A 12,201-nucleotide genomic window follows, 5' to 3' on the forward strand; every position below is an offset into this window, starting at 1 on the left:
CTCTCGCTGAATAGTAGTTTTGCAGTAAGTTGTGACAGTCTCTGCCCATCAGTACTGGTGTCACCTGGGTCCAGTTCAGCAGCAGTGAAGCACTAAAAAAAAGTCCAAACCCGCCTCTGATGGCCACAAAGAGAACCATAGAAAGGTAGAGGGGCGGTTTCAACGTCAGCGCATGGTACAGTACCTAAGGTTGCATGAGCCAGTCCTCTACCTTTACATAAGTACAGAACACATGCGAGAAAGCAGAAGAGAAATAAGAGAGAAAGAGAAGTGAAAGAAGATGCACGGGGCGTGGATATTAATAGTGCAGCAGGTGAGTGGCACCGGGGCCTAAGGGCCCTCTGCACGCCAACTAGTGGTTATTTCTTAGTATCAAACTTGCACATGATGGGGCCTATTTTCTTTGCTTGCATTGGAGTTCACAGCACTCTTTCTGCACTATGCAAACAGACAAGCTTGTATCTGCATCAGAGGCTTTTCTCCTACTGCCAAATCAGTCGTGTGTGGCATAATTTCTGGTACAGAGGATTGTTTTTCAGTCTATGATTCCCATTCAATCTCAATTGTTTAATTTTTCTGTTTTGAAGGACGAATAGAAACGTCATGGCTTAGGCGCCCTTTCAGTACCTTCTGAGAAGTTCTCTGACCCTCTCATTTCTCTATTGGTGATCGAAGAACCCCTAGACGTCCAATGCTCAGGTACCCTTACAAATGTAAATAGATAATTTTTTCACATATTGGCCACTAAACCTTTGTCACCTGTACCCCATGCTTTCGGAAGTTAAATAGATACTGTGGTGATGTTGGAGAAGAATAAACTTTGCCAAGCCCCCTAGACTTAGAAAAAGAAGGACTACTCCTCTACACTTGGGCAATGTTTCTAAGAGCAAGGAGGTTGCCTCATATCAATTTCATTCAAAAAAGGACTTGACCAATACAACAACGAGAGCTATGAATCACTTACTCTATTTTCAAAGAGATGGCTTCATGTGTCCTACCATGAAAATGATGTACTAAATAAAGTAACCGGTGTGCCTTTAGATGGTAAAACTTTGGCACATGCAGAGAACCAATCAAAGTTGCAGCTCTATGTTTGGGTAGGGGAAGAGAGCAGCACTGAGACATATTTACTAAGATATGCTACACTGCTGCTCTCTTTCCCAGCTTTGTTACGCAAACTGGCTAACTAGCATATCCTCTGTACAGGAAGGCTATACTTCCCATGCAAAATACTATGGCCCTCATTTTGACCCTGGTGGTCTTTTGACTGCCAGGGTTAATGTGGCGGTATCACCGCCAACAGGCTGGCGGTGTATACACATGACCGCCAGCGGTATTATGAGCCGGCCTACCGCCATGCTTTCCGCAGAGGTACCACCGCCATGAAAACCATGGCGGTAGGGCTACCGGTGACAGGGAATTCGTTCCCTGTCACCGGTAGAAGGCTCCCCCACCCCCAGCAATCACCTAAACCCCCACCCCCCCTAGAATCACAGCACCCCCAACCCCCTCTAGAATCATAGTGCCCCCCACCCTCCCTAGAATCACAGCGCCCCGTCCCCGCAATCATGCACACACACACCCACACGCACCACGCATACACCTATGCTCCACCACTTCCATACATGCATTCACTCACACTCATCCACACATGCATTCACTCACTCATCCATGCACGCATTCATTCACACTCATCCATACACACATTCACTCACATGCATACTCACTGACATGCAGACACGCACTTACTGTAACATTCTTAATTCATTCACTCACATGCATACAACCACGCATACACCACAACACTCACAGACGCATACGCACACTCACTCACACATTCATACACACATGCAGACACCACACACTCACACACACACCCCCCCACTCTTCCACCCCCTCCCCTGACAGACACCCAACTTACCTGTCCGGCGAGGAGGTGATCAGGCATGGATGGGGAAGGGGCGCCGCTACCTCCAGCAGCACCTCTCCAGCAGGACACCGCCAGGCTGTTTGTATGATCAATAGATGGCTGGTGGCGTCCTACTGATGGGGCGGTGCAGGTGGTAGCACCGCCCAGGCGCCTCATCCGCCAGCATGGCTACTGCCGGATTTCCGCCCTAAATGTGTCAGAAATCCGGCAGTATCCATATAATGGCGGGGGGATGACTGTCAGCACTGGCGGTCTTCTGGCACCCATGGCTTTGGCGGTCTCTCTTTGTGACTGCCAAAGTCATAATGAGGGCCTATGTCTAGAAGAATTGTCAAATTCTCACACATTGAAAATGTGCTGTACAGTGCAGCACACATGCAATGTATGAAAAGTTAGGAAAAGTCAACACATTTCTCTTACTTAGCAACTGCCTCAAGGAGGCATTATTTTTTGGCACAAAGACATATCTAACAATTTTAATAAATAGGGCTTTGCATCAAAAACCTTAGGTGGTAGCATGGAAACACTCAAGTACCATCCCTGGGGCAGCCCCTTGATGCTAAGTAGTGCAAAACGTTATTTGCATTAATTTAAGGGCTATTTGCGCTGGAAAGAAAATACTTTATCAAAACCATTTTTGCGTGACTTTTCAGTCTTAATAAAGCTGCCCCTTTTTCCCAACATCAAGTGATAGGGCTTAAGTGCCATCTCCTCATTTTCAAGGCTTTATGGTTTCTATAAACTCTTACATTCTTTTAAGCCAATTAAATCCAGACACCATTTAAAGGACATTGAGTCTGCTGCGCAACAGAAGCAAGGATTTCATCCCAAACTCACTACATGTGCAAACTCTGCCACAACTAAATGGGACTGAAGACGCCAGCTGTACCTCCTGCCATTTCCAGCCAGGGTGGATTAATGAACTGCTGAAGAGATGACCTAATTCACCCAAGCAACTGGATCCAACTGGTCATTTCCCTCTGCTAGAAGTATGATGCAATGGAGGCTAGTGGGAGGGGTTTCCATAAACCGTGTAATTTGTGGGCTGCGTCCTGTCAATTTGTTCATCCAAAGTCAATGGGATCTAGGGAGGTAGTCCTGAAGTACCAGAAAGAAGAGGTTTTCCAGTGAAGCTGCCATTGTCCTTTTTCTGTCTACTCCGTAGGAGGAGCAATGGTAAGACATGGCATACCTGTGTTTGTCGTGAGTTACCACTATACAGTTTATCCAGAGGTGACAGGATTCACTAGGACAAGTCAGGAAGAGACCAGTACTATAATCTTCTAAAACAAAATACTGGAAGGTCAGAAACATTGCCTTAGAGAGGAGCAGGTGGCAAATATATACATGACTTCACTGTGGACCACCAGCCACTTTGAAGGCTCATGCTAGTTGCCGAATATTCTCTGTAGTCAGCAGCCATCCACTGTACTTTTTATTGAAAGACTATTTTTTACATTGAATGCTTCCATCCTTCATTAAACTTCATGTCCTAATATATACATATATATATATATATATATACATATATATATATATATAAAAAAAAAAAAATATATATATATATATATATATATATATATGGAAAATGTCACTTACCCAGTGTACATCAGTTCGTGGCATGTTCCGCTGCAGATTCACATGCTATGAATAGGTCCTGCCATCTAGTGTTGGGCTCGGAGTGTTACAAGTTGTTTTTCTTCGAAGGAGTCTTTTCGAGTCACAGGATCGAGTGACTCCTCCTCTTCGGCTCCATTGCGCATGGGCATCGACTCCATCTTGGATTGTTTTCCCGCAGAGGGTAAGGTAGGAGTGATAGAGAGTAAAGAAAAGAGATGTCCATGCGAATGGAATAGAGATATATATACATATGTACAAATGAATGTTTGATCTTAAACGGCTACAGGCTCCCGGGGAGGTGGGAGGGCGCATGTGAATCTGCAGCGGAACATACCACGAACAGATGTACACTGGGTAAGTGACATTTTCCGTTCGATGGCATGTGTAGCTGCAGATACACATGCAATGCATAGACTACAAAGCAGTTTTCCTCCCATAAGTGGTGATCAGCCTGTAGGAGTTGAAGTTGTTTGAAATAGTGTTCTTAGTACAGCCTGTCCTACTGTGCCTTGTTGTGTTGCTAACACATCTACACAGCAATGCTTGGTAAATGTATGGGGTGTTGACCAAGTGGCTGCTTTACAGATTTCTGTCATTGGTATATTTCCTAAAAATGCCATTGTTGCTCCTTTTTTCCTGGTGGAATGTGCTTTTGGTGTTACTAATAGCTGCCTTTTGGCTTTTAGGTAACACGTTTGGATGCATTTTACTATCCATCTAGCTAGTCCTTGTTTTGAGATAGGATTACCAGTATGTGGTTTTTGGAACGCCACAAATAACTGTTTGGTTTTTCTAAATGATTTAGTTCTATCAATGTAATACATTATAGCTCTTTTAATGTCTAATGTATGCAGCACTCTTTCTGCTACAGAGTCTGGCTGTGGGAAGAAGACTGGTAGTTCCACTGTTTGATTGATATGAAATGGTGAAATCACTTTAGGTAGAAATCTTGGGTTTGTCCGAAGTACTACTTTATGTTTGTGTACCTGTATGAAGGTTTGCTCAATAGTGAAGGCCTGTATTTCACTAGCTCTCCTTAATGAAGTAATTGCAACCAGGAATGCTATTTTCCATGATAGGTATTGAATCTGACATGAATGCATAGGTTCAAATGGTGGACCCATGAGTCGTGTGAGTACAATATTTAGATTCCATGAAGGCACTGTGGGTGTTCTTGGTGATATGATACGTATTCGTCCTTCCAGGAAGGCTTTGATAACAGGGACTCTAAATAGAGAGGTATGTTGTATATTTTGCAAATACGCTGAAATAGCTGATGGACGAAAAGGCTAAATTTGCTTTTTGCAGATGAAGCAAGTAACCTACAATGTCTTGTAGTGATGCTGAAAGAGGGGCAATCTGTTTGGATTGACAGTAAAACACAAACCTTTTCCATTTGTTTGCATAACACTGCCTGGTAGTGGGTTTTCTAGTTTGTTTAATTACTTCCATAAATTCTGTTGGAAGATGTAGATATCCAAACTCTAAGACTTCAGGAGCCAAATCGCTAGATTGAGTATTGCTGGATCTGGATGCCTGATCAGTTGCCTGTTTTGTGTTAACAGATCTGCCTGTTGGGCACTTTGATATGTGGTACTACTGACAGATCTAACAGTGTTGTGTACCATGGTTGACGTGCCCACGTTGGTGCTATAAGTATGAGTTTGAGTTTGTTTTGACGCAGTTTGTTGACTAAAAATGGAATGAGAGGGAGAAGGGGAAAAGCGTAAGCAAATATCCCTGACCAGTTGAACCATAGAGCATTGCCCTTGGATAGAAGGTGTGGGAACCTGGATGCAAAGTTTTGGCATTTTGCGTTTTCGCTGGTGGCGAATAGGTCTATGTCTGGTGTTCCCCAGTGATGAAAGTATGTTTGAAGCACTTGGGGATGAATTTCCCACTAGTGTTTGTTAATGATCTCGGCTGAGAACATCTGCTAATTGGTTGGGTATCCCTGGAATGTATTGTGCTACAAGGTGAATGTTGTTGTGTATTGCCCAATGCCAAATATTTTGTGCTAGAAGGGACAGTTGCGATGAGTGGGTCCCTCCTTGTTTGTTTAGGTAATACATTGTAGTCATGTTGTCTGTTTTGATAAGAATGTGTTTGTGAACGAGAAGAGGTTGAAAGGCTTTTAGTGCTTGGAATACGGCTAGCAATTCTAGGTGATTTATGTGAAGTTGTTTGTGTTTGTTGTCCCATTGTCCTTGAATGTTGTGATTGTTGAGGTGTGCTCCCCATCCAATCATTGATGCATCTGTTGTAAGTGTGGTTTGAGGCACAGAGTCTTGAAATGGCCACCCTTTGTTTAAATTTGTGGAATTCCACCACTGAAGCGATATGTGTGTTTGGCGGTCTATCAACACTAGGGGGGTCATTCTGACCCTGGCGGCCGGTGACCGCCAGGGTCACCGACCACGGGAGCACCGCCAACAGGCTGGCGGTGCTCCCAAGGGCATTCTGACCGCGGCGGTTCAGCCGCGGTCAGAAAGGGTAAACCGGCGGTCTCCCGCCGGTTTACCGCTGCCCGATTGAATCCTCCATGGCGGCGGAGCGCGCTCCGCCGCCATGGGGATTCAGACACCCCCTACCGCCGTCCTGTTCATGGCGGGAAACCCGCCATGAACAGGATGGCGGTAGGGGGTGCCGCAGGGGCCCCCGTAAGAGGGCCCCACAAAGTATTTCAGTGTCTGCTTTGCAGACACTGAAATACGCGACGGGTGAAACTGCACCCGTCGCACCCCTGCAACTACGCCGGCTCAATTCTGAGCCGGCGTCCACGTTGCAGGGGCATTTCCGCTGGGCCGGCGGGCGCTCTTTTGGAGAGCGCCCGCCGGCCCAGCGGAAATGTTTGAATGGCCGCCGCGGTCTTTTGACCGCGGTGCGGTCATTTGTCGGCGGGACCTTGGCGGACGGCCTCCGCCGTCCGCCAAGGTCTGAATCAGGCCCTTGATCTTGAAGTTGACCGTGTGCTTGTGACCATTGTTTTGCAAGGCACTGTTGTAAGGGCCGCATATTTAATCTTGCATTTGGGACAATGGCGATGCATGATGCCATCATGCCCAACAGTTTCATGACAAATTTGACTGTGTACTGTTGGTTTGACTGAATTTGTGCCAATACATTGTGAAATGTTTGTATCCTTTGTGGACTTGGGCTTGCAAGTGCTGTTTGCGTATTTAGTGTGGCTCCTAAATACTGTTGAATTTGCGCCGGTTGCATGTGGGATTTTGGGTAGTTTATAGAGAACCCTAGAGTGTGTAGGGTTTGTATTACATAATGTGTATGATTTTGACACTGTGTATGACTGTTGGATTTTATTAGCCAGTCATCGAGATATGGAAAGACATGGATGTGTTGCCTTCTTAGATAGGCTGCAACTACCGCAAGGCATTTTGTAGATACTCTGGGAGCTGTTGCCATCCCAAAGGGTAACACTTTGAACTTGTAATGTTTTCCTTGTATTACAAACCTGAGATATTTTCTGTGCGCTGGATGGATGGGTATGTGAAAGTATGCATCCTTGAGGTCTAACGTTGCCGTGAAATCTTGTTGTTGTAGCAGTGGGACTACATCCTGTAGTGTTACCATGTGAAAGATTTCTGATAGGATGTAAAGATTGAGAGTTATGATATCTAGTATTGGTCTTAAGGTTCCATCTTTTTGGGGAATAAGGAAGTACAGGGAGTAAACCCTTGTTCCTATTTGATGTTGAGGTACAAGCTCTATGTCTTGTTTGAGTAATAGTGACTGTACTCCTTCTTGCCACATGGAAATGTGTTGGGAGGAGAGTTTGTATGGTTTTGGAGGTATATCTGGAGGAATTTGTGCCAATTCTATGCAGTAACCATTGCGGATAATGGATAATACCCAACTGTCTGTTGTAATGGGTAACCAATTTTTGTGGAAAGTTTGCAGTCTTCCTCCCACGGGTGAAGTGTGATAGGGAAGATGTGGAGCGAATCACTATTTTGTGTGTGAGGTTTGTTTTGTTGGCTGATATTTTCCCCTACCTCTGGGGAATTGGCCTTTATAAGTTCCTCTAAACCCACCTCGTTGGTACTGAGGCTGGTAAGATGGTTTGGATTGTGAGGTGGATGCCCCAGATGTTTGTGCTCTAAAACCACCCCTTAATTGAGGCTTTCAAAATGAACCTCTGTATTGTGTTGTATACAGAGCACTCATGGCTTTAGCGGTGTCTGAGTCTTTCTTCATTTTTTCAATGGTTTAAACCCTGACGACCGAAGCCATGCGTGTTTCCGAATGGTAACAGCAGTATTGATTGTCCTAGCTGCTGTGTCTGCTGACTCTAGAGCTGACCTAATCTGGTTGTTAGTAATAGCCTGCCCTTCCTCAACTATTTGCTGTGCCCTCTTTTGTTGATCTTTGGGGAGATGCTGGATGATATCTTTCATCTCGTCCCAGTGGGCCCTATCATACCTAGCCAGTAGTGCTTGGGAGTTGGCTATTCTCCATTGATTAGCTGCTTGCGATGATACTCTTTTGCCTGCAGCATCGAATTTCCTGCTCTCCTTGTCTGGTGGTGGTGCATCACCAGATGACTGGGAGTTGGCTCTTTTCCTTGCCGCACTGACAACTACAGAATCAGGAGGTAGTTGTTGGGTAATAAATGCCGGGTCAGAGGGAGGTGGTTTATATTTTTTCTCCACTCTGGGAGTGATGATCCTGGCTTTGACAGGTTCTTGAAAAATTTGATGTGCGTGTTTCAACATGCCTGGAAGCATGGGAAGGGACTGATAAGTAGTGTGAGTAGAGGATAATGTATTAAAGAGAAAATCATCCTCAAAAGGCTCGGTGTGCATGGCCACGTTGTCATAGCATGCCACCCTAGCCAGAACCTGAGTGTATGCAGTGCTATCTTCCGGTGGTGATGGTTTGGAAGGATAGCAGTCTGGGCTATTATCGGAAATGGGATCTGGATCATATAGATCCCATGGGTCGACATTGTCGTGTTGTGAATCTGCAGAGTGTACTGGAGACTGTGCAGGTGTAGGAGTAGTAGGTGGAGAGACAGTCATGTGAGGAGAATGAGGAGGAGACTAATGAGGTGAAAATTGTGGAGGTGGAGTTTTTTGCTTAGGCCTTGGCACTTTAGCTGGTGGCTGATCAGTGTCCAATTGTCCTTGAAAGGCTAGCTTCCTCTTAGTCTTCAGAGGAGGTGCAGTTAGAATCTTGCCAGTGTCTTTATGAATATGAATTGTGGCCTGCCTTTCATCAATTTTCTCCATTTGTGTGAGTTCCTCCGAAAATCTATGGCTTTCTTTAAGTTGTATTGAAAGTTCATGCTCCTCTGTGTAGATGGGTCTTTTCGGCTCCGAAGCCGTTTTTCTCGGGATCGAAAGGCCAGGAGTGGATGTTGGCTTTGGCTCCGAATGGGATTTTCGAGACTTCGACTCAATGAGTCGGTGTTTGCCTGTTTCGGAGCCTGTGCTTCGGCTCGAGTCCGAAGGCTTTGGTAGCGTGGCCTTTCTCGTTGTCGAAGTTGTTGCTTGGTCACCAGAAGTCTTTTTGCGGGTGGAGCCATGGCCTTCTGGCAGTGGCGTTCCCGAGGCCTTGTGTTTGGGCTTAGATTGGACAGGGGCAGGCGTACTCACGTGCAGTCCTGCCATGACCCGTCTGTCCTCCTCGGACTCCTGCTCGGAATTGGACCCTCGGACGGAGACTGCGGTGTGCATAATCTCCTCTTCCTCCACGTCGAGACGTTCGGTGCTTCCCGATGCCATTTCCAACCTTCGCGATCTTCTGTCTCGTAGAGTCTTCTTCGAGCGGAAGGATCTGCAGGCCTCGCAAGTATCCTCTCGATGGTCCGGAGATAGACAGAGGTTATAGACAAGATGTTAGTCTGTATATGGGAACTTTGCGTGGCACCAAGGACAAAAGCGAAATGGGGTCCGGTCCATGAGGCTTCCACGCGGTCGGCCCGACCAGGCCCGAGTTGGGGGCGGGTGCCCCAAAGGGCGAGTAAAGAATTTGGATCTGCCAGTCCCGAAGTGTCGATGAGAGATGATACGCGATCGAAATAATACTGACAAATTAGAGAGTTTTTAGGACTTTTCCGACTTGAACTACTGGAGTGAAAAAGAAACACGTCCGAACCCGATGGGGGAAAGAAAACAATCTAAGACGGAGTGGGTGCCCATGAGCAATGGAGCCGAAGAGGAGGAGTCACTCGATCCTGTGAATCGAAAAGACTTCTTTGAAGAAAAACAACTTGTAACACTCTGAGCCCAACACTAGATGGCAGGACCTATGCATAGCATGTGTATCTACAGCTGCACATGCCATCGAACATATATATATGGAATATATATACAGGAATTTGTAAGCCATGTTTCACCATTACTACAGCCTGTAAGCACTGTCAGAGTTTGGTGCCTTCTCTCCCTGGCCTGCCAGATGGTTTTCTTATCTCTAGTGAGGGTTTGGTGATTTTCTTCATGTTTGCATAATTTTTTAATACTTTTAATGAAACATTTATTTAGCTCCAGTGGTATGTAGTAGCTTTGTCACACACAAAGGAACACGCATGTTCTCAGGAGTGCATTGAGACCCAGGCCAAGCAATGAGAAATGATCCAGGATGACCCTTAGTAAAGCCTGTTTACATTTGTGGTGTTTCCATTAAAAGAGCATCAGAGCTCATTCACAGCCCACATAAAGACTGTGCCCACTCTCCACTGCAGCCTGCCAGTTAGATTCCCTACACCTATCAAGGAAAAAACACTGACAATACCAATTGGGTGTTCATACTTTTAGAACAAGTTGCTTTCCTTTGGCATGAACTCTGCCTCATGAGTTTACTCTCTGTTGCAGGTGCCAGTCTGCTTCTGCATGCAGTAGACTTCTGTGCCTATTTGGAGAACTGGAGTGTGCAAGATCCAACTTTTGTCTTGACTTTTCTGCACACTTTATGCAGCCTAAGGTTTCAGTCATTCAAAGAAAATCTCAGCTGATAAATTGGCAAAAGTGAAAATGTATTGTAGTCTTAGCAAGTCCATCTTCCGAGAGAATCGTGCTCTTAAATTAAACAATTGGTCCTTTTACTACGTGTGACCCCTGACCTGTTTTAAGGTTGGGATTTGCTCCACACGCCACGCAGATCCAACTGACTGGGCCTGTGCCCTCTACCCCGACCTCGCTGCTCCTGCGAGTTTGAGGCCCTCCACCACATGCAGGCTCCCGCCTGTGCCTCATCCCTGGTGTCTAGTGGTTGCTGTAAGTATTGTGTGTCTGTCTTTGACTTTTTGTGTATCGTGTATTTTTTCACCACTTTTTTTGTGCCTTTCTCTCCTTTTCTTAAAGCCTTTTTTCTCCTCTTTTAGCCGTTCCTTGCATTCCCCAGCTTTTGCACTCTGTTGCCCTCTCCCCTCTCCCCCTTCCCTAAAAGCCACCGCTGCATCCCCTGCAGCCCCGTCCCCCTCGCACTGCCATTTGCCCCCCGCTCCTGCCTCCCAGCTGCTCCTCCCTCCCACCTCCCCTTCTTAATGGCGGCCACTGTGCGGTCGCGCCTCTGGACCTCCGGAGGCACGCCAGAGGCAAGCCGGTCTGTGCCCATCTGCTCCTGGACCGTGCCCAGCACCAGACCCCCTGGCCCCTGTGATCCCAACGCCGCCCGACACTGATGATGTGCCAATGCCCTCAACACCGGCCATTCAGCCATCTGCTTCCAAGCCACCCTGAAGCTCACCCACGGACCCTTTTCCTGCCAGAACTGCAGCTTCACCAGGCCGAGCCGCCTTCCTAACCGAAACCTGGATGACGCCCTCGTCAGAACCCGACATCGCCATAGCCACCCCGGACGGCTATAAGATCACCCGCAGAGATCGTACCAACCGGCCGGGAGGAGGGATCACTATAGTCCACAAGAACACCATCAGAATCTCGACCAGCACCGAAGACACCCTTGACACCTCCGAACACTTACATTTCCAGATTCACATCAATGCCAACACCACCCTCAGAGGAACTCTCGTCTACAGACCCCCTAGCCGCAGTTCAGTGACTCCATCGTCGACGTAATCAGCGCTCACGCCCTTGCTTCTACAGACTACATCCTCCTCGGCGACCTGAACTTTCACCTCGAGAACGCCAACGACAGCAACGCCACCACCTTGCTCGCCAACCACGCCAACCTCGGTCTCAAGCAACTCGTCACGACACCCACCCACTCTGCGGGCCACACTCTTGACCCCGTCTTCCCCACCAGCAGCCATGTTACCTTCAGCCACACCACCGAACTCCACTGGACCAACCACCTTTGCGTCCACTTCACCTTCAAGAAACCTACCATGCACCACCACCCTCAACAGATTCCCCGCCGCAACTGGAACAAGGTTACTGAAGACCAACTGATCTCCACCCTCGCTCAAGCACCACAACCCATCACCACCGACCCCAACACATCTGCCCTTCACCTCAGACAATGGAGAGATGACTGCTCCAACACCCTCGCCCCGATCAAGAAACCCTCCAACAACCACACCAGCACTAAGGCCATCTGGTTCACCACCGACCTCCAGGCTTCCAAGCGGGAGTGCCGAAAGCTCGAGAAGAAGTGGAGCCACGAACAAACAGAGAGCGGGGCGTGGCCGGGCCACGAAGGGGCGTGGCCGGGCCACGAAACAAGATGGC

The 12,201-nt window shown here is 47.3% G+C and overlaps 1 protein-coding gene across 1 annotated transcript in view; it reads right to left on the reverse strand.

The window, feature by feature from the left end:
- Nucleotides 1-9,246, reverse strand: part of CTSE (cathepsin E) — a 69,168-nt gene extending 59,922 nt beyond the window's left edge. Inside the window, exon 1 of the mRNA XM_069242126.1 lies at nucleotides 8,780-9,246. Within this exon, the coding sequence (XP_069098227.1) occupies nucleotides 8,780-9,246 (467 nt within the window). The remainder of the gene's footprint in view (nucleotides 1-8,779) is intronic.
- Between the last annotated feature and the right edge of the window lie 2,955 nt (nucleotides 9,247-12,201).

The sequence above is a fragment of the Pleurodeles waltl genome, chromosome 6, assembly GCF_031143425.1.
Source record: "Pleurodeles waltl isolate 20211129_DDA chromosome 6, aPleWal1.hap1.20221129, whole genome shotgun sequence".
Classification (NCBI taxonomy): Eukaryota; Metazoa; Chordata; class Amphibia; order Caudata; family Salamandridae; genus Pleurodeles; species Pleurodeles waltl.